Genomic DNA, 24,716 nt, shown 5'->3' with positions numbered 1-24,716 from the left:
CATGTACTGTACCCACATTAGCCGACATTGACCAACACACCAGAACCAACCCTGACAAAGCAAAAACGAAGCCATCCCACTTGATATCCCCTCCCTATCCCACTGCTAAATCCGACCTGCCCCTGTCCTGGACTGTCACCGCTGTGCGTGCTGCTGCTGTGGCTGCTGAGTCTGCGTCTGCTGTTGCTTCTGCTGCACCTGCACCTGCACCTGTGGTTGTGATGACCGCGTCACAAAGTTCCACAGGTCGCTTGCGCACTGCTGGATCGACTCCTGCGCCGTCCACTTTAGCTCATTCGCCGCTCGGTCGTTGGCCGCCACGCAAAAGCCCACATCGCCTCCCCTGCGAGGCGCCAGCTTGACGGGGATCCGCCGCGACGATGCAGCCTCGAGGCTCTGCAGTGCCTCGGCCACTGTCGTCCCAGTGCCTGTGCCCAGGTTGAATGTGCGGAACGGTGCGTTGATCTCGGCTCCGAGGGCTGCAGCGTGTCCTCGGGCTAGGTCAGCCACGTGGATAAAGTCCCTGATGGCAGTCCCGTCTCGAGTCTCCCAGTCGGTGCCAAATATGTCGAGCTGGGCCCTCTCCCCAGTTAGCACCTGCGTGATGACCGGGAAGAGATTGGTCGGGATGCCCTTGGGGTCCTCTCCGAGCAGCCCGGATGGGTGACACCCAATGGGGTTAAAGTACCGGAGCGCAACGATTCGCCAAGAAGGATCTGCGTGCGCAATATCGGCAAGGATGGCTTCGCAGAAATACTTGGAACGCGCGTACGGGCTCTGCAGCCCCGACACCACTGGCTCGGCCACCCTCTGGTTGCCCATCTCGTCCAGGTATGTTGTGCTGTGGTGGACAAGGTCCTCTTCTTGCAGAGGACGTCCTTCTTCGGCCTTGGTGCCGTAGACGGTGGCTGAGGAAGAAAAGACAAACTTGCGGATGTTGTGTTTTCCAAGAAGCTCAACAAAGTCGACCAGGCCACAGACATTGTTGCGGTAGTACTGAAAGGGCCTCTCGATCGACTCGCTGACAGACTTGAAGGCGGCAAAGTGGATGACACCTGCAACTCTGGACTCCCTCCTGATGCTCTCCCCAGTTGTGTCGTCCGAGACTGGGACGAGTGTCGAGTATGATTCTAGGAGAAACTGCATCGCCTTGCTGCGGTAGTCGAGCTTGTGGAAGTGCAGAGCAGGCATCTTGCGACCTTGCTCTTCGCAGTATTTCTCAGCCAGCATTCTGATGCGGCTAAAGACACCGTGGTAGCTGTTGCTGAGGTCGTCGACAATGATCACATTGTATCCGACCTTTAGCAGCTCGAGAGTGGTGTGTGACCCGATGAAGCCAAGGCCGCCAGTGACGAGGATGAAACTGCCATTGGAGGTGGAAAGGGGAACGCTGCTCACTGCCAAGCCCAGATCTGGTTCTGAGCCTGGAGTTGTGAGAGGTGAAGAGTTTGACGACGAGAGAGACGAGGTCGACGACGAACGGCTGCTGAGATATCCAGACATTTTGACTGGGCTGCCGGCTTCGATTTTGCAGTGGTTGCAGAGGTAAATTACAGAGCAAAAGGGATCGACATGACAGTTTATACAGCGAGAAGAGACCGTCTTTGAAATTTCAAACCGGGGTGGGCGGGCTCAGAAACTGGCGAGGCTGTAAGCTCACCAGCCGGCTGACTGACTACTTCATAAAAAACGTCACTTCACGGACGCATGAGCCGAGACGCAGAAACAGGTCTCGGTCCGTTGGGTGTGGGTGGCCCTTCAGGGGGGCGTGTATGCCGTCTCTCTCGAGGCTACCAGATCGGACAAGTCGTGTCCTCGACTGGAAGAGCGCATCATGGCCCCGGCGGAGAAACAGAATCAAACAACGACACGACCGTGGCATCAACACTCTCCATGCCAAGAGAAACGGGCTGCAGTTGAGGCGCCTCGCTCTAGCCGCCCCTCTCCCGGCCTCTCCTTTTTCTAGATCGAGTCTCAAGTCCGCTCTAAAGTTTGGACCTGAGACTGGAACCTGGTGAGCGGTACGGAGTATGGTACTCCGTGTGCTACGCTACTACCAAACTGGTGAGGTCAAGACGGGGGTGGCAGCGTTGGTGGAGATGGGATGGGCCCTACCAGGCCAGCTGAGAATAGCTGGAGATCCAATGCTTCTAGCCACGTCCATGGCCACTGGATGATCCGAGTTGAACCTCGTTTCAATGGCGGTTTATTCTTGAGAAACGGGTATTGCATGACCACCGACGTTGCGCTCAACTTGCAGTGCGCTATTGTCTTGGCACCCTTTTCACCCCTGACCCCCCTGGCGTGTGTCAGGCTACTCTCATCACGCCTCCCCTGGACTGGATGTCACTTTCCAACCCGTTCCTAGACTCTGGCGCCACGGCCCAACCGTTGTCCTTTCTTGGCAGGGCCCGTCGTTGCTGTCTTGACTTGTCAAGATGCAGCGCAGCGTCTCTGGTGCTGGCCATGACATGGACATGCTCATTACCCGCTGCACACTCCCCTTTCTCTTCTGTCTCTACTTCTGTTTTTCAGCTTCCTGCAGGTCTCTGTTTTCCTTGTCCGTCTGTCTGTTGTCTTACATGCTTTTCCTTTCCCCTCATTCATTATTCACCTTCCCTTTTTTGTTCTTGTCTTACATCAATGTCAACTCTTGTATAGGTGAGCCTCCAGTGCTCGACTCCAAGTCGTCGTGGGAGGTCCCCGTCCGCTCGCTCAGTCTCTCGTTCCCTACATTTTCTTATTTTCCCTTTCCTCCAAAGCCCTTCTCGGCTTTCCCTATTCGTCCTTGGCTATGGCGTCTTTTTTCCAGCCTGGGCTGGATGACCCGGCCCGCCAAGACTGCCCCGACTCTACCTTTCAAGTCTACTGCAACAGCATACTCCCATCACACTTGCTGTTCAACAACCTCTACCAGTTAGTGGGGTTGGTCCTGGGCGGAGTGTGTATTGTGGTCCCCATCACTTTGTATCTGATATACCAGGTGCTTCAACGTCGTACCCTTCCGGCCGCCAAGGGACCCGTAAAACCACCCGTGCCAAGGTACGTGGCCTCCCTTGTCTTCCCTATAGGCCAAGACACCTACCCAATGACTACAGGCCAACGACATCAAAACAACAATCTTCAAGTCGGGCACCAACTCGTGATGGTGATGCTGTATTCTCTCACCAAAGGACTGGCAGCAGCCGGATTGGATCCCGGCCCCAGTCGAGTCGAGGGTCTGTAGCACCTTCATTCCGCCTCACAAAGACATTCCGAGTTGTCTCTGGTCTTGGCCTCGATGGCGGCCTCGTCGGGCCTCAAGACAACTCAAGGAGTTATGACCTCGTCGTCATGCCCCTGGCCATGGCTGGTGGTGTCACTGGGGGGTCTGGAGACTCGAGGTCATCGATGCAGTCCTTCAGGTCCGTGTCAGCCAAGATGAGTCTCGCCCATGTTCACATGGAAGACTTTGGCAATGATGCCCTTGAGGAGCCTCATCTCTCCATCACAGCTGGCTTTTTGGCACAGACCCAACTCCAGCACAACCTGGCCGGTTTTGCGCTTCAATGCACGACTGCCAGGAAACCGGAGCAGATTGAACGTCTCTTGACCAGTCTGCAAGCTCTTGAGGTGTCAGTGATTCTTCTCTGCCACCATGACTGTGAAGCTATTGATAATGTCGATTTCTCACTCGCCTCTGGAGTCATGATTGAGAATGCATGCATCCTCCCTAGTGGCGAGCGTCGACATTACTTCAAGGCTAGAAGACTCCGAGACATCATGGCACGATGCAGCCAAGAGCGTGAGGAGAGACCCGAGTTCTTTGCTGGCTTCCTCGACCGCTGGGAGACTCGTCCCAAGGCATCTGTCATCCGTCGAGCTGTCAAGATTGCCGAGCACTTTGGCGCCGTCATTGACCATGGCCCTATTGAGCCGTCAATGGATGTTAAGGCATCGGCTCTTAGTAACCCGATGAGAACTATGAGCGCCTTTGAGTATTTGCGGCGGTCTGAATTGATCGAGGTAAGACAACCCCCTGTTGGATACCATGACCCCCACTAACATTCACAAGTTGCAAAAATGCTGGACAACTGAATCGCGGAAAACGTGGGTTCCAGGTGTCTCGGATACAGCCGACGTGGCAAGTCTCCCCACTGACGCCCTTGACGCCATCATTCCAAGGGCTTCCGAGCTGTTGAGACATGTCGATGTGTCTCAGTCAGCCAAACGCCTCAGCCGCGAGACGTCTATTTATACTCCCTCTCCCGAATACCTCGAACTGGCTCCGAAAAGAGCCAGTTTCTGGGAATCTGGAAATGGAGGCACCTCTTTGTCCCCTCTCGGATGTTTCCCCCTCACCTCCGAGCCCACTACGGAGCATTTCGACGCCGTAGTGGAGACGCAGGTTCATCTCGGCGAGCTTGGCATGCTGCAGGTGATTGAGGGGAACGACGAGCAGCGCCTACTCGCGTCTCTCAGATCCCTGCAGCAAACCACCCGCTGCCAAGGCTTGGTACATGATCTCATCTCTGGGCTCGCGTCTCGGCAGATTCGCGTCTTCAAGGGTCTCAAGACTGGGTTTCAGATCCCTCGGGCTGATGTTTCTTTCTGGGGTGTTTCAAAGGGTCGTGACTCTGCCACTGACCGCTTTGTCGACATCTTTATCAGCCTGAAGGCCCCTGATGATGCTGCTGCCGTTCTCCATACTTGGCTGGCTCACAATGGTGTCCTCCGGGAGCAGAGATTCGAGGAAGAGCTCAGGCTTGAAGAGGCCAACAACACCCTTGATGGATCTGGTCTTCCTATCAGCATTCGAGAGTCGATCAAGCGTGCCACCTATGGCGAGGCCCTCAGTCTCACGCAGAAACTTCGTGTGTCGAGGATCAACCATCCTATCACCGATGCAGCAAGCCAATACTGCCGCTCTCTTCTCATTGAGGAGACATCCAAGGTTGCTTGGAGACAACTCTGTGCACGTGCTGCTCTCGATGACTCGTTGAGCATGCGAGATGTCTTGAAGCTGCGTCTCGAGCACTTCATGCGCCAGGGTGCCGACAAACTGCCTGCCCTAGACAATCTTGTTCGCCTCTATGAGATCACCCAGAAGACTGTTGATGAAGCCCTGTTCTTCGGAGACAGAAAGGTTCTCAAGGCCCTGACCCAGACCCTGCTATCAAGCTTCGACCCATGGCAGTCATGGAACAACTGTGACTACATTGACGTCAACGCTGATCTCTTTGCCCTCATCTTCTTCAAGATCCTTCGCCGATCAGCCTTTGAGGACGTCTATCTCGAGACCACAGACCGATGCCCTCTTTTCCTGTCTGAGCCTGACCAAGCCGCCGTGTTCTCTGAGCTTTGGATTCTTGGCTCTCAATGTCAGATCTACTTCGACCTCCTGCCTCGAGATATCGGACAAGTCATCTCCAAGAGGTATCGCCTCCTCCTTCAGGATGATCCCCCGCCTGCCGACTACAGGAGGGACAAGGAGATCATGACCATGTATCCAAGCTCTGATGCTCGGCCAGCTGAAGAGAAGGAAGACAGGACCAACCCGGGCTCTCCTTCGCTTGATCTCACGGCCCACGAGAGGATTCAGAGGTGGAAGAAGCAATTCGCAGCCGCTGGTGCCCTCTCTATTTTCTGTCTTCCGGCCATTGTCGACGTCACGCTGCTCACCTTTGTCGGTCGTGGATGCTTCATGACGGCTTTCATGGAGCCAGACCATCTTGAAGTAGCAGGTTTTGCTCTCTTGGCTGCTATGCTTCTGACCGCTGGTGTCACAGGATGGGTTGGAAGCACTGGCAACTTCTATCTCGCCCACTACGCCTACGACAACATGATCTACTTCCACGTGCAGAGGCTTTCGGGAGGCTTCGTCCTGACTCTTGCCGTGAGTATCTGTGGCCTTATCGCCTTCTCCCTTCAGAAGTCAGTTGGTGCTGGCTTTGTGTTTGTTGCGTATCTGGTCAGCATCACCACCTACTTCAACGTTCTCGGTATCATGAGCACAATGCATCTCCACGAGGCCCCGCTGTCTTCTGGGCGACTGGTTGTCCTACAAACACTCCCTCTTCTCCTGATCTCGCCTATTCTCTCGGCCTTTGTCAACGGCAATGACCTTCAGATCTACATCCCGGTCATGTACGCCTTTCTGTTCCTTGTTCTCTTCCGTTACCGCCGCCTCTGCCAAGAGTGGTCCAACTGGATGGAGAAGATTCCCAAGTTCACCGAGGCCGACATCGTCGAGTGGTACTCAATGAAGCTCAGCTCCGACAGCACAGACAGCGATGCGGCCTCTAGCAAGAGCAGCACCGGAGCAGTTGCGCGGGAGGCATTTGCATCAGCTGTGACTGCTTACACTCGTCGTACCCGAGATGCCAAGGCATCTGGCATCATGTCGGATGCCCTAGTTGTGCGAGTTGCCAACGGCATTCCCTATATCAACTGGCTCCTCAAGAAGCTGTCCGTTGAGGGATCCTCGCCGCCCGAGTTCACCACAGCTTGGTTCACGCAGCTCGGAGAGGCTATCAACCAGCAACGTGTTTTGAGACGTGGCCTGAAGGAGCAGAGTGCCTTCACTCTCTTCCGTCTGGCTCGTCATGATGTTGGACAGAATCTAGGCCTGTTCCTTATTGCCCTGATGGATCGCTGGCTGATGTTGGTCATGAGTGCACGACAGCCATACCCAAGCATCTACACGGACAGCCGCGCCCGGTATGGCATCTGGCTGACCATCGTCTACTTCTGCTCGGCTGCTATTATTCTTGACTCCACCCTCCAGAAGTACTGGAGCCACCGCTACGAGGTTTCTCAAGAGAAGCTGGCAGGCCTCGAGGATGCCGAGCGAGTTGAAGCACAGGCCGAGGCACGTCGTCGACAGAGCATCATCAAGGCTATCATTGATGTCGCTGGAAAGCTCTTTGTCGTCTTTGGCTTCACTACCGTCATGCTATGGCTCTTAGTCGAGACCAAGGAAACCGTCATCATCTACTACATGTACGTGTTTGGCTACACTGGAGCCATCGCCTTCCAGTTCAACAGATGCTTCACTACCAACGTTGGCGCTCACATCACTGTCATCATGTGTTCTGCTGCTATCGGCTTCATCGTTGGCTGTATCTTGCACGCCTTGCCTATGACTGCTGGGTTCTTGTACACCGACATCCTCTCTCAGAACGTCGCTGCTCTCCTTGCAGCGGTTGGAACATCTTACTACTCCTGGAAGGATCCTCGAGCCACCATGAACCCAGTCCACGCCCCATCCAAGGGCCAGGCCTTGTGGACTCAGCCAAAGATCACTGCAGAATGGCCGATGGACTCTGACATGACTTCGGCTGATATTCCAGAGGAGCTGGCCAGCGTCAAGGTCTGGTACGACGATGGATCGGCGGCGGCTGAGAGGATCACAGAGCTGTTGCGTCTCAGTGTTCGCGATCCGAGCATTCATTCCGAAGCTGTCAAGTGGTCGGGTGGTCTCGTACGCAAAGCTCAACAGCTGTGGCATGCTCGAAAGATCACCGTCATGATGTCTAGCAGTGAAGGCTTCTCTCGCGCTGGCCTTGGTGACCTCTCATCCTTCAGCTACAGGGACGGTGATATCCTTCACATCGGTTTTGGCGCCATGGGAGAGAGCGAGCAAAAGATAGCAACTTGGCACCCCATGCTCGCCGTCATGGTGTGCGAATCGTTGATGTATCATCTCGCCCGCTCTGAGCTCAAGCTTCCTCATGCTCAAGCTGTCCAGGCTGAACACTTCGTTCACGGCACTGATGCCTTGTCCAAGCGTATTCAGCTCGAGCTGGCTCCCCAAAACTCCCAGGCCTTGTTCCGCGTTGCTCTCAAGACCGAGATGAATGTGATGAAGCACCTCTGCTTGGGCATTGATGTCAACTCCAAGTGGGAGAGCACACCACAGACTGTACGCGAGGTGATCCTTGACCGTATCTATGGCGAGGAGGTTTCCATCTCTGCCGAGTTTGCTTCTTGGCTTGCCGAGACACAGTTCGACATGCAGAGCGTTGACTTTCATCTCAACCTCACCCTTCAGATCTACCGCCAGTGCAGGGAGAATCTCGGTCGCGTGGTTCACTTTCAACCCCCCAAGTCACACGACTTGACCGTTTTCCCTGCTGATCTGCAGGCCGCCAGCATCCCGTCATCTCATGGCCAACATTGGCTTTTCTCTGCTTGCCGCTACGTTGTCACAGCTTGCTCTTCGCTGGTCAAGTGGTTTGCCATTCTGTCTGGCGCTGGATCAAACATCGAGCGAGAGCTTACTTATAGCCTTGCCCGTGTCCCTATGCGAGGAGTTATCATCTGGTTTCTCCTGCTTCTGTGGAAGATCTGTTGGATCATCAAGAACACCTGGGTCTATTGGATCATCCTTCACGACAAGCCTGCCCTTCTCAACATTGCTCGCCTTGCGAAGAAGGGTGAGAGGCGCAAGATCAAGCTGAACAGAGGCGCCATCGTTGTTGAGCAGCCTAGAAAGACGGTTACTGGCTTCGTGTCGAAAGGCCATGACGGTTCGATGCTCCTGACTGTGCATAACGGTATCCTCAAGGAGCCTCTTAAAGAAGAGGATGCCCTGTTTATCGCCACGTACGATCGGGATCTGCGTCTGGAGACCCGCGTTGAGAAGGGATCGTCGAGGACTGCAATCTACCAGTACGCCGAGAAAACCTCCTGCCGCCAGCCTACCAGCATCGAGACTACCTACAAGAGTGGCGTGTCAAGTACTGGCTTCTATGACAAGTACGGCAGAATCACCAAAGGAACCATGTCGCTCGATGGCAAGGATATTGCCTTCCAGTACCACTACCGGACCACGCCCAAGGGCAACGCCGACCTTCTCCGTGCCGACTACAAGCCGGCTGACTCCACTGCCGAAGACTGCTTGTCTGTTTTCTGGGGCAAGCCAGTCGATCCAGAGAGCTACGACTGGGTGCCATCACAACTCGTTCACTTGATCATTCAGAAGATCGATGGTCGAACGTATGTCACCGAGTACGACTACCAACATCGACGTGATCCTACCATCGTCTCGCATCTCCGAGAGGCAGATGGAAGCAAGACCGCCCTCTCTAAGAGACCGCAGCTCTTTCTCGATGACAGCAAGCTTCTTGTTCGACCGGAGAACCTGTCGTTTGACTCGGAGGACCTTCTCATCTACCACAACCGGCTCCAGGTTAGAGAGATGCGACGCAAGGCAAACAACACACCCACTCTCGTGACATACCTCAACCCGCTCTTCTGGCTAGCCCAATGGAATCGACGGCTTTACAAGCGCATGCCAACCTGGCGTGTTCGAACTGAGCTTTGGAGCCTTTGGGTCAAGAGCACCACTCTTGACGCCTTCACAGCATGCTGGGTCGACGAGCTTATCCTTCGAGAGGAGCCCTTGCTTCAAGATTACTGGCGCGCTAGGGACAGTGGACGACTGGAAGAGGCGCGCAGGGCTCTCGATGACAAGATTGATCACATTGTCTCAGCCATCAACATCGACGCGGACGTCTCCGAGGTCAGCCTGCTCGCTATCAAGACATCTGATCTTTACGCCATGGGCCTTGGAAACGATGCCAACCCTGTCACGGCACAGCCTCAGAACTGCTACAAGGACACGGAGGATCGTATCTCGGTGATCTTCAACGATATTGGCTGCTGGCCTGTGTCTCCTGGAGGTGTATCCAACTGCCGACGTGATCTAGTCAACGGACACACCACTATCCGAAACCACGTTCTCGCGGAGTGTGCCAACGATTATGGTATCCCGCGCTTCCAGATTGAGAAGAGCGTCCAGTCCTTGAAGTTGCTCCCTCTCTGGGGTCTTGATGGCAACACAGCTAATCACGGTCTTGTTGACAACCTCCTTCAGTCTCAGGTCGATGAGAAGATTGAAGCCACCGACATGGATGCAGATGTTACGGGCATCTTTGTGCCTCTCCTCACAGAGTTCGTCAAGGGTGCTCGAACGAAGCAGTACTCGCGGGCAGACCTCATCAAGTACAGCAACGTGTACCTATCCATGGCCAAGTATTACGAGACCAAGGACTACAGTCTCACGTGGAAGTCTCCTGTAGTCCAGCGAGCTTGGATGAGGGCTTGGTTGATCCGCTATGACGACAGCAACATCGCCGACGTCTCGGAATGTTTCGAGATGGAACGTCCCAGCATGTCCGACTTTAGAGACGCCCTTGGTATCTACATGGCTTACCTCTTCATCTACGCTGTTCAGGTTCCTGAGGACTGTCCTCGTGTCTTCCAGAGCACGCACCACGGCATCAGCAGTCTCTTCGGTATGATTCTTCAGTGCCGTCGCGGCGTGACCTTTGGTATCTGGGACCATGCCATTCTCTGGCGAGAGACATGTCTCAACATCAGCCCAGCACAGAGTGAGCTGCCACTTGCGGTGCAGTCTATGCTTCTTGCTGGCATTGGCATGGCCGCTCGCCTCGCCTACTTCCACGCCGACGTCATCATGCCCTGCGCCTCCGTCTTCAACCCGTAAGTTTTCCCTTTGTACTATTGACTGTAACTATCGACTAACATGATCGTCGTAGCATGTGGGAGGTTGAGCTTGGCACGGACGGTGGCAACATCGCTAGCAGAAACATGTTTGAGCGCAAGGTTGACCCCATCGTCAACGGAATCAGCAACATGGATGCTTTCAAGCCTGTCGACAAGGTCCGCACCGACAAGCCCACGGTTGTCATGCTGTCCAACGTGCAGTTCATCAAGGGAGTCAAGATCGCCATCCAGGCTGCCGACATCATCATCAACGAGATGGGCTTTGAGGACTATCAGCTCGTTGTCTACGGCGCCAAGGACAGACAACCAGCCTATTGCCTCGAGATGGAGAAGCTCATCGTCGAGAGCGGCCTCGCGGGTAAGGTGGTGCTTGCCGGCTTTGGTAATCCCAAGGTTGTTCTCCAGGACGCTTGGCTCTTCATGAACTCGTCCATCTCCGAGGGTCTCCCGCTTGCCATTGGCGAGGCAGCCTTGGCCGGCGTTCCCATCGTTGCCACCGAGGTTGGAGCCACGGCTCTGGTGCTGACAGACCCACAAGATCAGCATCAGCAGTACGGTGAGGTCGTCCCACCCAACGACCCCATGGCTCTGGCGCGTGCTCAACTCAGCATACTGAGCATGGTCGGACCTTGGGCCAAGTTCACTGCGGACAAGGAGGCCGAGGCTCCAACACTGCCAGATGAGATCCTGCCGGAGCATGTCGACTGGCTTACCAAACGGTTCTACGAGAAGTCTGATGACCGCCGCAAGCTGGGTCTTCTCTCTCGCGAAGTTGTCCTCCACAGCTTCCACGGCAGCCGCTATCTGCGAGAGCATGAGCAGATGTACTGGATCCAGTGGCACATGTCCCAGATGCGGGCCAACGGTGATTTGAACGGCTCTCCTTTCAAGTTCGGAACTCCACGTCCACTACGGTTTATAGAAGAGGTTACCGATGAGAAGGCAACCGAGGATAATGATTCGGAAAAGGAGAAGACAAAGCCTCTGGTTCTGAGGAAACGGCATCAGCCAGAGGACAAGTCTGAGGGAGGTAATCAAGTATAAATAGGACTGAAGCATGAGTACATCATTAATGTGTTAATATTGAGAAGATACCTGTATCTAGAGTAAATGTTTATTAAATATTATTTTCTTCGTCATCAATCAAGTTGCTTCTGGAATAAACATTTACCCCATTCATGACCTTGTTGGGGAGCTACACTCGCCTGCGTTCAGTGCACTAGTTGGCCTAAAGGCTTTTGATGCATTAGTATTAGGGTTATAAAAGGCTTTGCCATGACTAGTAGTGAATGCAAGGGTTATTCATGTCGGTGGTTAACACTTGCTGAACGCAGCTATGTTATCACAAAGGCACATGTAGTCGAACGAGACATGGGGCGGCTATAGCCGCTAGTACAGGACATGGTCCGTTTACCATGCAAGGCATTTCTCCTGTTCCCCATGGGGTTCGCAAAACAAAGCTCCGACTTAAGTCCCGTCAATAGTTTTTGGTGGCGTAAATAGTTCGATCGCGAGGTTAGCTCCACTGAAGGCATTCACAAAGCCCATGCGGACATGGATCGAAGGTGGATCGCTTTAGCACATAGGCTAACCATAGACTATTGCTTGAGCCTAAGTTCAAGGGCGTGCCAGATTAAAAACCAATCGTAGTGCTTGTTTAACTCTCATCGTTCCATCTCGCATCTTTCGTGATCCTACCCAGTCAAGGGTGATCATTAACCATGACAGCAGGAATCTCCAGCGAACTTGAATCCAAACCACCCAAGCTTAAATCTCAAGACATGAAATTTTCTCGCCAGTGTCTCTTTTCCCATTGAACTACGCCGGCCTAGGCCCCGCCAACGCGATTCTCCTTCAGGTATGCAGCGATCTTGGGCCTAGCCTCAATTGCCTCCTTGAGCTTCAAAAGAGGACCCGAAAGTTTCGGCTTCAAGTTGAACAGTAAGTAAGCATGACAACGCTGTATTGGAACGGGGGAACCACTTACTGGGTTGGCGCCGATTCTTTGATCGTTGTCAATAGACTGATAGACCGCAAAGTCGACGTATGTAATCTTGTCGCCGAGCAGATATGGTCCTTCACGCTCCGCGTAGTACTGTGTGATGACGTCGTAGTACCATGGCAAAAACTCGTTGGTGAACTCCTTTGTGACACCCTTGAGTTGGGTCACCCAGTTGTACTTGATGAAGGTCAGCCTACACACGACAACGACATTTCCAAAGAACAAGTCTTACCCTCCAGTCGATATAAACATCAGCGGCAGCATCGACAAAATACTTGTCCCCGCTCATCTCACCATCATATTGGCCGAGCTCTCGAGCTAGATACCGGAGAATCGGGATGTGCTGTAAAATGCGCAATTAGCACCTGGCTTGTATATCGAAGGATGTAGTATAAGCAAACCTGGGTCAGAATGAGGCCATTGTACTCCAATGCAGGCACCTTGCCCGTCCTTGTGATGCCCTTCTGCCGGAGCTTCTCACTTGCAGCAGGCCAGGTGTCGTCGTAGGGATAACGGACTTCTTTGAACTCGATGCCGGCATCTTTCAAAAACAGACTGCCCTAGCATTAGTGCTTTGTCGTTGCGATGGGGTCAAAGTGAACTTACTTGACGACTTCACCGCGGCCAAGTCGGCCGATGTCAAGGTAGTGATAGACTGGGAGTGCGGATTGGGCAGCCATTGTGTAGAGTAGATAGTTGCTGTGGAGTCTTGATAAGATGATTGTTGATAAATTAATCACTACTGTCCAGGCGCAATGATACTGCTATTATATCTTGAGCTGTGAAGGGCGTCAATGGCATGAGGTCATGCTGACGCTCCACTCGGTCCAAAGGATTTGGAATCATTTTGGTCATTAATAAGCGGATGACTTACATAACTCACCCGCCATCGTCACGTACGCCCTTCTGAGAGTATCCTATCGACGAAACACTCTATGTATGAGTGTGCGACAGAATTGCATATTCCGTTATCCCGCACGTCGTCGGAAAACCCTCATGTCCGATATCACTCCTCAGCTGCTGCTCCGAGCTGTCGTCTGTGCTATCCCGACCCCAATCCCTGTCATCCCCGGTTCTCTTGCTTCCTTAGACCCATAAACCATTCAAATGGTTCATTGGTGGTAGTTTTCCGATTTTCAAAGATTAGGCTCTCAGGACGGTCCTGATGATGGCCTTGAATTCCTTCATGTTCGAAGGGAGAAGGCAAAAGTTTCACATGCAGGGTCCGAGGAACATTGTCCAGAGGCATTGTTGTTGGCGGGAACTGAACTTGAATGTGGTTCAAAAGTTGTTTCTGCTGACGCGAGAAAAGTTTATGCGCCTTGCATTTGGTTGTATCTCTTGAACGTCTCCTCCGGGAAAAAAGCGAAGCCATCTGGATAGTCAACGACTTGGTTTCAGGCGTGGAGGAAAAGGTCTCGGCCTTGCACTCGTAGTGCAGGAGTCTTGCGTGCTTTCCTCAGGACGCTCACTGGGATATGGACATGGTGATGAGCCCCGACACATGGAAGGTGTCATTTAGCACTCGTAAAACTCTCCGTGCAGCAGCACATGCTCAGAGTTGTCGCCTACATCACCCTGCAACATGAAGCACTATGGTGAAACACGCCGTCTCCAGAGACGACTATAGCGCAGTTAGGTAGCACAAGCATAATTTGCGTGCCATCCACTGTGTCTCACTCAACCAGAAGTGCCCTCTGGGGTCTGGCAAGTGTCAGTGGCTCATCAGAAAGGCACTTGGCCAACTCCCCCCTGTCTGGTACAGAGTACCTTCAAAGCAGCAGCCAAGCAGTGGCGCGCAGCCACGCAATGGTGTAACAACGCGTTCCTCGGGAGACGCGTCTTGCAGAGGACACGTTGGCCGCGTTCGTGCTCTTGGCGGGTGGCTCAAAGAGGCAATGCGAAGCGAAGTCCCAGCCACCCAATTCTTGTCGAGCCAATGTATGCATAAATACCCTCACAACGCATGAAGACATTGTGAGGGGTCACGTTGTGCTCACGTTCAACGTGTGGATGGTGCGTGCATTGGTATTTGCATAACTCGACTCTGCAAGGCATAAAATGACTTTATGACAGGTTGTTCAATTACCCAACGCATCGCTTGATTTATTCTACTTGTGCATTTTATCCAGCTTTCCTTAACATCCATTCACTGGGCCACTTGATGGTTGCCATAGGGTAGCACCATCGTCCACGACCATCGTGTTGTCAACTCCCATTAACCCTCTATTAAGTGATGTGTAGACAATTCTGAAGCTGATTCCTGGGTTTTTGATTGTGGAAAGCCCGTGACCTCTGGATCATCGCTGCATAACCTTCCAAAGCTCCCGGAACTCGGGAATATGATCATACATCTAGTCGTTCCCTGCTGATGCCCATAAGGAGAACTTGGCGGCATTTTCACTAATGACTGAGGGCAGCTCGCAAGGGTCTTGGGTATTGTATAGTTCTCCCTCGCCCCATGACATGGTAATGTCATAGATATCTTCGCCCAGTACTGGACGACCCGTCATCTTGGGCGCGGTAGACCTAAAAGCCGCTAGACAAGCATATCCAAACGGGGGGAGGGACTGAACCGCAGAGACAGTGGTAGCCCGATAGGCTATTTTCTTGGTCATCATTTGCTGTGACATGAGCCTTACATGGCTATATCTATGACTTGGCGACTCATCTATTGAGATGATCAGGACTCGCGTTGTCTAGTAATAAGTATCGTGTTTGCTGCTTTCAGTGTCATTTTGCGTTGTTGACCTTGGCCACACTCGGGATGGGTTGCTTTTCCAACGCCCTTTCGGCCTAGAGACTACAACGATCTTGCTCCAACACTCAAATGAACGGTCTATTAATTGCGACGTCAAAGCAGTTTCAGAACATTCCAGCACTAAAAAACTGCTATTGCCAAGGCTTCTCCTGCACAGACTGGTTGGGCCTCGGGTTGAAAAAAAAAAAACACTAGAATAGCTTTGGTGTGGGAGCAGCTAAATAACCAGCAGATCATTCCGGTGTTTTTTTTCACCCACTAGTTGGGGTCTTGGGAGAGTTCTTTGATAGGGTGGTACTTCCAGGAACGGCTAACACTAGCAGAAACGAAAGGTCCAACGAGGTGATGAATGTGAGATAGGAGATTCGTGAGCTCATAGCCCTAGACGCACATTTACAAGTTTTGGATCGACGTTGAGAGCTTCAGTTTGGCCACCATTGCACCATCCTCTTCACTACCAGAGAGCCAATAAGAGTCACTCTGCCCCTGTCAGCTCTCCAGTCTAACCACAGACGGATGACAGGCGGGGCGTGAGGGAAAATCGTGTGTTCAAACCCCGCTTTGTCCAAGAACCACATCATCCTTTCTTTCAATCTCTCCACAGCAACTCTAGAAACTCGCAGGTTACGCTTCTTTGACGAGACGGATTTCAATAACCCGTGATAGGGAACCACACCAATATGCAGGAAATTATCGAGCCGGATGACCATGACTCTACCTATGGCGACAACGAGGTCCGGGCCATCCGCTATCTTCGTGATCGTCGCTGGTTCTGTGAGGCTAACCCGGGTTTGGGATAGGACACGGCATCGTCGACGGCGAGCTTGAGTAGCTCCATTCTAGACTATAGAAAGGAAAACGGTAGAACTTATCACAAGTTTCACGATGGAAGTCAGTTGTTTGCCCCCTTGCCTAGGCTTCGAAGGCTGCTCTAGGGGCACAATGAGCTGATTGCGTTCAGAATATCACTTTCCCAACGATGATGCCGAGAATGAAAGACTAGGTAAGTTATGTGCCTTCATGATGGCCTGTTACTGGCTAACATCAACTTCCTAGATCTCCAGCACCACATCTTCTACCTCACTCTTGATGGAAAGTTGGGATTTGCTCCACCCAACAAGCCTGATGCCAAGGTTGGACGGGTTCTCGATCTCGGTACTGGTACTGGCATATGGGCCATGGATTTTGGAGACGAGCATCCTGAGGCTGAGGTCAGAACCCAAAGCGCGTTGATCAAGTTCTACATTCGTCTGACATGTTTGTGTTGCAGGTTATCGGCATTGATCTCTCACCAAGCCAACCCCAATTGTGAGCAAAGCCTTAGATGATTTCTTTTCATGCATGAACTAACCAAGGTAAAAGTGTTCCCCCTAATGTTAGATTTGAGATTGACGACTGGGACGAGGAATGGACATACTCGCAACCGTTCGACTACATACATAGCCGGATGAATAACTCTAGCATATCTGACTGGGAAGAGTATATTCGAAAGTCGTTTGAGTAAGTTTATTCCTCTCAACTCTCTCATCACCCAAATTTGGTCTCATCTTCTCTAGAAATCTCAAGCCAGGAGGTTACATCGAGCTTCAAGAATTCACACTCCCGCTCTCTGACGATGGCACCCTCGCCCCGGAACATGCCCTTTTCCAGTCTATGAAGCATCTCGGTGAAGCCGCCGCCAAGTCTGGCCGCGCATTTATTGACCTCAACACTCTGGGGGGACTACTCGAGAAAGCCGGCTTCGAGGATGTTCAAGAGTACAAGTTCAAGTGGCCCTCCAACACATGGCCACGGGACCGCAAGTACAAGGAACTGGGCGTCTGGAACCATGAAAACATTGTAGCAGGTCTCCAGGGCTTTTTGATGGCGGCGTTGACGAGGGGACTTGGATGGCAGGCTGAGGAGGTCAACGTTCTTGCTGCAAAGGCTAAGCAAGACATGCGCGATAAGAGTATTCATGCTTACTGGCCCATGATTGTGGTTACCGCAAGAAAGCCTGTGCCCAAGGAGACTGCTGCAGAGAAGTAGGAGATGGCAATAAGGGCTATGTAACAAAGGCGGCTAGGTGGTTGCTCCGCGACCGACCCGGCTATCAAGCACATACTACTTGCTTTCCTTCACCTCAGGTACTCTTTCAGACCGATTGTTTGTTTCTAGAAATACTATTACAAAGACCTTATATATACTTATATACACTGGTTTATGATTAATTGTTTACTAAGTAACGTTGATAACGACATCCCAGTGAGTTGGCACAATACGCAGCTGACTGGTGAAGACTGAACTCCTACACTCAGATCGGCCAAAAAGATGTACGTGTTCTCCCAACTGTGACTTTGTAGGTACAAGTCGCGCAAGTCATCTTGGTGATGCATTCGACTGTGCCGAGCGTATTGGGGGAGGGGTCGTGAGACGGGGTGACGATCAACTTCCCCGCGTTAGGGGGTCATGGATTTTCTTCATTTTACGTAGTGCTTGTGACGGAAGTCATACGTTAAGGGAGACTATGGGAATGTACTAGTTAGGGAGGTTACCACTAGTACTGTGTTTTAAGTATAACATTGAAGCGAAAGATGCTATTTATTCATGGCGAATCAATAGAATCAAATAGAATCATCGCTCAATCCGTCCCCCACGCTGTTTTCATCAGGTCCTCGATCCGTGTAGGCGACGACGTTTCCCCCTCAAAGACCTCAGTGAGGCTCAGCTGGCCCTCAATCTTGTCCAGATCATACGCTCCGAGGGCCACACTGGCCTCAAGATCAGCTATCAGGGCCCGAAGTTGCTTGAGACCACCAGGAAATCGCTGGGGAAACAGTTCAGCAATGGCGCCATTTTCAGGAAGCAACATGCTTTCGTGCTCCAGAAACTTGGACACTGGTTGATACTCGACATTGAATGGGCGACCTGTGGACTTCTCGAAAAGGCGCACCAGGCTTTTCAAGGTGACGGTGCTCGCAGTTGTTGTCATGACTCTCGGCCATTTCTCCAAGTCAAGCGCCAGGGCAGTATAGCGAGCAACATCCGTAGTTAGGGACATGGACATTTTTGCCTCGCCGTCATCTGGAAGGACTGCAACTTGGTTGACGGGGTCGATAAAGAAGCACAGAGGCCTCAGCGGCGTTGGGAACTTGGGCATGCCGTAGTAGTCCATGAACATGCCAGGATAGATGTAGCTAAACTCCAGACTTGTCTTCTCAAGCGTGCGTCTGCCGGCCAAGTGAAACCTCTTGTTCGAATACGGCACTGCGTCGCCGAGATCATAGTCGATGTTGAACTCGGATGGTATGAAGCGTCTGACAGAAGAGGCTTTATCGGCAGCCTGGATCAACTGTAACTGTGCGTTGCATGCGTTGTCGTTACGAAGGCTGAAGGCGCAGATCACGACCTCAACTCTGCGCATATCCAGGTCTTGGGTGAGAGCATCGATGCTTGTGTAATCATTCTGGATGAAGGCAGTGTAGGATTTGCCAGTCAGGGGAGACACTCGCTCCGGAGAATCAGCTGGTGGCTAGGAGAGTCAGAATGAGGCATCAAGTGGGGGAAATTCGTGCACAACGTACTCCTCTCGATAGCACATATACCTCATGCTTCCCTCTCTCAAACAATGCCTTGACAATGAGACTGCCTAGGTCGCCAGAACCGCCGGCCACTGCGACGACAGGCATGGTAATAGAGTGCTGTCGCTGGCCTGCTAAAACAGCGCTTGATGTTGAGAGAGGGGGTTCGCTTCGTTTGTGTGCAGATCCTGTCGTACTGGACTTCCCTACCCGTTGCCTAGACGTGTCAGCATTGAACGAGGCTTGCATTCCTACAGCAGATATGATTGGATTGGCGTCCTGTGGAAGGCTCAAAGAGGCTTGACCGAGGTCAGCAACATCGACACTTGGCCAAATGTGGGAAAAGTCAGGCAGCGCCGCTCCTTGTGTGACTGTGGGGTATGCTTGACCACTAAGCTAGATAGCAAACAAGAAAATGATTCAAGTAATCTGTTTTCCCAAGATATACCCCAAATTTCCTGAGGATATCATAGGCAGTGACCACATAGAAGTAGATGTTAGGGATCGCGAAGCCGTTAAGAAAGCTATATGATGACGAGGTTTCCTTTTCCACGGGTCCCATGTTCCAAGTAGCTTCAGAGCTCAGGCTAAAAAAATTCTGCTGGTCGAGTCTTTGAACCACATACCGCATAGTATCAACATGTTTGCGAAGGTCATCGAGAGTCTTGGGGTCGCCACGCTGTATGACTTGGGTTGATGGAAGCTGGATCCTCCCAGTTGTGAAGCAATCGAACGAGCCATGTCCGGGGCGAGACTGGCGACAATGAGCGTATAGAATGAGGTCTTGGGTCCAGTAGAATGGGCTTCCATCTTGTCAAAAAAGATGACTGAGAGCGTCGGGGGAGGCTAGGGCATGAGGAACGGCGCCGTCGTAGAGGCAAAATGTGTCCATATTGTTCATGTGAGAAGATTCAGATCGAGATTTATGAACCGTAGAACTTGATTATCGCGGATTTGGCACAATAAAAGAGAGAACGAAGCAAATAGTTATTCTTATGTCCCCGCTACTTCCCTTGACGAGCAAGGAAGCAAGGGATTTCCCCCTGGCCTCGGAGGCACTCTCTCTTAGGTCTAACCGTACTCGGGATATACTACCTATTTCATCTTTCAGTTGATGATTTCTTCTACATATTCAAATGACTCTTAACATGAAGATGAGTATGACCTCCGGTTTATGGATGATTGCTAGGAGACATGGGACCTTTTGGTGACATAGCACACTTTGCAAGTGCTCTACCTTTTTAATCCACAAAACCATAGCATAAAAGACTTATGATTATAAAGCTAAGAAGATCATATACAAACTTTAGAGTATAATTTATTTACTCTATGTTTTTATTTACTTATTTTACTTTAACCTACGTCTCTATTGCCCGGCAAAGTTCTCGTTGCCTGCCTACCTATATTATGCCATTTTTTCTTGGCCATGGTGACGGGCTAACACGAGTCAGTGCTTGTGAACTGCGAAGTGCCTTGAGGGCTTCAATTCATTCACATAAGAATCCGAGCCATATGCCATCCAATGGTGTTGAAGCCGATCGCCGCTTTGGGGTATTTTCTCACCGGGAACCTCACCGACGGCTCGTCGGCCAACATTTGTGCCCCCCCTTAATGATCTCGAAGGAACCTGTCTGATGTACATTCAAAGATTACAAGGTTTCACAAGAGTCTTGAGATTCCTCGGGTGATCATACTGTGTTTGGTCAAGTCAACAGGCCGCATGCGGGCAGTGGTCTCGACTCATGGTGTGCTGGTGGAACTCTTTGCTGTCCTGAACGCAAGACGGTGTTTTAGGCATAGGTAGTTTGAGGTTGGCCTTGTCAGCGATGAATAGAGCTCTTTGAGACCGAAACTGAGAGTTTTGTCATTAGGAATTGCCATGAGATATTTAGTTCTGGGCATTAGGGCTTTGTTAACCATGACTGACGGAACTAGCCAAGGGCGGGAACTTCTCGTGTGGTTGCACGGCATCAGGCTTACCTGCGCTTGTGATATCGTGCCAGTAGTATTGGTAGATGATTCGAAGAGTAAGCTTGAAGATCTCGCGTGATAAGCGGATCGTGGCGCTGGCCGAGAGAAGGCGTGCTCGAAATGACATGGGTCTTGTTAAATGGATTACAAATACAAGAACCCACACATCGGTTTTTGAGGCCATATCGATTATTAATGGAATTGGGAAGTCGTCGTATAAGAGTGATCCATATCTTACTAGAGAGTAAAGCTGTCCATCGCCCATTGGTCAGTAATAGAATCTCAAACGAAAGAACACCAACGAAATGACAGAGGCTACGGACATCGGGAGAGAGGAAATTGAGACTTGGCTTCTCGAGGTAAGTCAAGCCAAGCATGACGAAGCATCTACGTCTGGGACATCTACAGGATACCCCAAAGTAGCTAACCCTCTTCCACATCTATAGTATCACCGTGGTAGCAAGAGCCTTGATGCAGATTCGTGGCTTGATAATTTCTACACAGAGGACATCAGCTTGCAATATGCGAACCTCCCTGTTCTTTCCGGGGTCAGTGTTCGACAGGTACGTGTTGTGTACCCCGACGCATTGTCATAAATTAATTACCGCTCTAGATGTTCAAGGAAACCTTTGCGAAGCTCGATATGATGACACATGATATTGTGTATTTTGGAATGTTCCCGCCTTGATCTTGGCTTCAGCGTTTCCTGTACTAACAGGCCTAGACTACGTCAGCCCTCGTGTCTACCAAGCCGCGACGATCAGGTATTTGATCAAGGGCGACGACCCCGAGAAGGACGTAATTGAAATACCGGGATTTGCTACGTTTTTCGTTAAAAAAGGGGAGGACGGGAAGATCAGGTGTTACAAGGCCGAGATCTTTTTGGATCCGTTGCCTGTCTTTCAGCGCATTGCGGAGAAGGGTTTGTAAGGTATAATCGACTTTACAGTACTCTAGAGCTCATTGTCGGAATAGCTGGGCTTGGTACATTTTGTGTAAGGTCTGACAGTGCTGATAACTTGCCAAGCACGATAATGGTTGTTTCAGGGGGTGCGCCATAAGAGGACCAACGAGGCTTTTGTGATTCATTGAAGCACAAGAAACGACAATATCAGGCTGAGCCTAAGGGGTTGAGTAGGCTGAAATGTAATAGCTATGTGGTAGAATTCCCACTGCCTTGTAGGAGGTTTAGATCACGGGCCAAACTCGTAGATGCGGCCCCAATTACGAACATGACATTGCGTTTGATTCAATTATGAGGGAATTTCAAGCAGAATGTAGATTAACAAGATCGACAAAAAGACATGCGGGATTTGGGGCAGTGGTAAGACAATGTCACACACCGGTTGAAACGCAGAGACTTACTTCCGGTAACCCAGTCCCGAGAGCTTCGTTGTTACACCTAGATAGCAAGGCGCTGCTGTCATCAATTCCTGCCAATATGAGCATATGAGCGGGAGATACGTATAATTCCCCGGTCGAAGCAATTCCTCTGGAGCACGCCTATCTGGATAGCTTATCCTCGCTAGCCATGATGGTTGATTCAACACCTGTTGTCATCTTACTTCTTCTCACTATTCTTACCGCTGTGTACGCCTACCTCAAAAGCGATAATGAGGGACTTGCACTACTCACCCGTCGACAAGCCGCTCATCCACTGGGATGCTTGGGCGAAGCAAAACGGCCCCATCGTGACGGCCAAGCTGTTTGGGATCGTTCCCATTATTATCCTTAATACATCCGAAGTAGCGACCGAACTCTTCGGCAAGCGCAGCCAGTGGTATAGTAACAGGCCGAGGTCAGTCACAATGGAGATGATCACGGGCGCCGACCCAGGTCAATCCAAGTTCACTCTCTTGCATGATTACGACGCCGACCTCCAACTATATCATCACATCCTGTCACCAACTATTGGAGCGCCTTGTACTCCTCGATATCAACCCTTAATGGAACTCGACTCTATGCAGTTGCTCGTGGATCTCGTTGCTCTAGCCGAAAGGAGCGAAGATCATATCACCTCGACCGGGATGGTCTATCCACTCTTTGAGCGCACCCAGGGCAGCATCATAATGTCATTGCATTATGGTATGCGTATTCACACCTGCGAAGATCTCATTCTTCATCAAGTCGTGAGTATGCAAGCAAAATTATCACACCTCGTTGCCCATCCTGGTCTCCCTGACTCTCTGCCCGCGCTTCGCCGTCTCCCAGTTTTGGTCTCGCCTTGGAAGCGCCACGCCAACAAGATATACGACGAACAAAGGAAACTCTACATGAAGCTTATGAATCATGGTAGAAGCTGTGAGGGGTGGAAAGCAACCAAGCAAGTCATTGCAGCAACTGAAAAACAGGCCCAAAGCCCCCATATTCCGGATCTCGACCTGGCCTTTATGCTTGACACTTCTATCCAAGGCGGCATGGAGACGTCCCCGCGTCAGATCCTTTGGCTGTTCCCAGGCTTGATTCAGAATCCGGCCTTTCTGAAGAAGGCTCATACCGTGCTTGACGAGGTTGTCGGCTATGATCGTGTCCCGAGTTTCCAAGACCGACCGAGACTACCTCTGATTGACGCTGCCGTTCATGAGCTCTTGCGTTGGAGGCCTGTTGCTCCCGGTAGCGTTCCACGGAGGGCCGAGAGACATTACGAGTACAAAGGGATAAAGATTAGAAAGGGATAAAGATTAGAAAGGGAACCATGATCATGGCCAACGCGTGGGGTATTGGGCGTGATGAAGCCGTGTTTGATCCGTCCTTGGGAAACCTGGACGACTATGTCCCCGAGAGGTGGCTGATCCATGATGAGAACAACGGCCAGCCCAAGCTAAGAAGTAGCTTACCCCTTGCCGCATTTGGTCAAGGAAGGCGAAGCTGCCTGGGGAAGAAGGTCGCTATTGATGGAATGTTCATTCAAGTTGCGAGACTTCTATGGGCCTTTGACATCGAGCCTGTGGAAGAAGTTGATCCATGGAAGATGGACGTTGTTGGGCTGATGATCATGCCAAACGACTTTAGGTTTAAACTGAAGCCACGAAACCTTTGGGCGGAGGCTACGATCAAAAGGGAGTGAAGCAAGGCTGATCAGCAGTCAAAGTGGTCGTGAATGCTTTGGAAGATGCATGACTGTCTCAGTTCTGACCGAGGTCAGAGAAGGCAGAGCAATTTTGGAGGATAACAGTCTTCGTGCAGTGCCTAAAGCAACAAGGAGGCTCTTGCGAGAGACACAAATTCACAATTTATCAGTTACTCAAGCCATTCGTTGCTCCAACATTAAGAATGCTTCCAGTCCCGAGAGGCCGGCGTTGTCTTGTGTGACAAATGTTGTGGCTTTGCAACTGCCACAGAAACCCATGGGATGAGAGTCTAGAGACGAGCTTTGTGCCCCGAGCATAGCCTTATCTCTGTCGCCGTTGGTCTCTAGGGACTGTGAACTGGGTCGCACAAGATGCCCTCGGCGCTGAGCCATAACAAACGCCTCGTTAGGCACTCTGTCACCGGCTCAGATATCTCCGTGGACATTAAAGCCACTTTCTAGCTACGCAGGCCGATTGTTTAACCTTGATTCAGCTTCCGTTTTCGTCCAAGCCACGAGGCACAGGAATGTTGACTTCAGCATCCGCTCAGGCCGGGCCATATGACATTCCACCATGCTTAAATACCTGGAATGTAACTTTCGGGACGAGAGAATGGTAACTAGTCTTAGCAGCTCTAGACTGTCAAGCTTTTTAGTAGCAGATCTCAACATTGATCTGTATGTTTCGGGCTGAGTCTAGCTCAAGGCTGGTTTGGACGAGCTGATTCGGGAGAATGGCCTCGAACGTAGAAACTGAGTGCCAAGGAGGCTAGTCTCGCCTGAATAAGACCATGGTAGAGGGACCCCCGGCAGTTGCCGATGAGAAGGGTGAGTGTGAAG

The 24,716-nt window shown here is 51.6% G+C and overlaps 7 protein-coding genes and 1 pseudogene across 8 annotated transcripts, besides 1 other annotated feature; 5 read left to right on the top strand and 3 right to left on the bottom strand.

The window, feature by feature from the left end:
* Positions 1 to 135: 135 nt before the first annotated feature.
* Positions 136 to 1,518, bottom strand: NCS57_00957400 (NAD(P)-bd-dom domain-containing protein; the record flags this gene model as incomplete). Its single annotated transcript, XM_053059344.1, has 1 exon — positions 136 to 1,518. Exon 1 carries the CDS (start codon positions 1,501 to 1,503, stop codon positions 136 to 138), a length of 1,368 nt encoding a protein of 455 aa, XP_052911415.1. The 5' UTR covers positions 1,504 to 1,518.
* Positions 1,519 to 2,794: 1,276 nt separating this feature from the next.
* On the top strand, positions 2,795 to 11,556 carry NCS57_00957300 (uncharacterized protein; the record flags this gene model as incomplete). The annotated part of the gene is made up of 4 exons (XM_053059343.1): positions 2,795 to 3,042; positions 3,099 to 4,005; positions 4,055 to 10,488; positions 10,545 to 11,556. The coding sequence occupies 4 exons, from the start codon at positions 2,795 to 2,797 to the stop codon at positions 11,554 to 11,556; spliced, it is 8,601 nt and encodes a 2,866-aa protein (XP_052911414.1).
* A 784-nt stretch (positions 11,557 to 12,340) lies between these two features.
* On the bottom strand, positions 12,341 to 13,194 carry NCS57_00957200 (uncharacterized protein; the record flags this gene model as incomplete). Its single annotated transcript, XM_053059342.1, has 5 exons — positions 12,341 to 12,439; positions 12,500 to 12,691; positions 12,747 to 12,857; positions 12,916 to 13,069; positions 13,121 to 13,194. The coding sequence occupies 5 exons, from the start codon at positions 13,192 to 13,194 to the stop codon at positions 12,341 to 12,343; spliced, it is 630 nt and encodes a 209-aa protein (XP_052911413.1).
* A 2,749-nt stretch (positions 13,195 to 15,943) lies between these two features.
* Positions 15,944 to 17,303, top strand: NCS57_00957100 (annotated as a pseudogene). The gene is made up of 7 exons: positions 15,944 to 16,009; positions 16,076 to 16,166; positions 16,237 to 16,278; positions 16,332 to 16,486; positions 16,546 to 16,583; positions 16,638 to 16,775; positions 16,832 to 17,303.
* Positions 15,944 to 17,303: a sequence feature.
* Positions 17,304 to 17,895: 592 nt separating this feature from the next.
* On the bottom strand, positions 17,896 to 18,943 carry NCS57_00957000 (NmrA domain-containing protein; the record flags this gene model as incomplete). The annotated part of the gene is made up of 2 exons (XM_053059341.1): positions 17,896 to 18,786; positions 18,839 to 18,943. The coding sequence occupies 2 exons, from the start codon at positions 18,941 to 18,943 to the stop codon at positions 17,896 to 17,898; spliced, it is 996 nt and encodes a 331-aa protein (XP_052911412.1).
* Positions 18,944 to 21,111: 2,168 nt separating this feature from the next.
* On the top strand, positions 21,112 to 21,736 carry NCS57_00956900 (uncharacterized protein; the record flags this gene model as incomplete). The annotated part of the gene is made up of 4 exons (XM_053059340.1): positions 21,112 to 21,165; positions 21,253 to 21,369; positions 21,420 to 21,469; positions 21,541 to 21,736. 4 exons carry the CDS (start codon positions 21,112 to 21,114, stop codon positions 21,734 to 21,736), a joined length of 417 nt encoding a protein of 138 aa, XP_052911411.1.
* A 683-nt stretch (positions 21,737 to 22,419) lies between these two features.
* Positions 22,420 to 23,484, top strand: NCS57_00956800 (uncharacterized protein; the record flags this gene model as incomplete). Its single annotated transcript, XM_053059339.1, has 1 exon — positions 22,420 to 23,484. The coding sequence occupies one exon, from the start codon at positions 22,420 to 22,422 to the stop codon at positions 23,482 to 23,484; it is 1,065 nt and encodes a 354-aa protein (XP_052911410.1).
* A 23-nt stretch (positions 23,485 to 23,507) lies between these two features.
* Positions 23,508 to 23,873, top strand: NCS57_00956700 (uncharacterized protein; the record flags this gene model as incomplete). Its single annotated transcript, XM_053059338.1, has 1 exon — positions 23,508 to 23,873. One exon carries the CDS (start codon positions 23,508 to 23,510, stop codon positions 23,871 to 23,873), a length of 366 nt encoding a protein of 121 aa, XP_052911409.1.
* Between the last annotated feature and the right edge of the window lie 843 nt (positions 23,874 to 24,716).

Source organism: Fusarium keratoplasticum, chromosome 7, assembly GCF_025433545.1.
Source record: "Fusarium keratoplasticum isolate Fu6.1 chromosome 7, whole genome shotgun sequence".
Classification (NCBI taxonomy): domain Eukaryota; kingdom Fungi; phylum Ascomycota; class Sordariomycetes; order Hypocreales; family Nectriaceae; genus Fusarium; species Fusarium keratoplasticum.
This window is presented reverse-complemented; position numbering and strand designations above follow the sequence as displayed.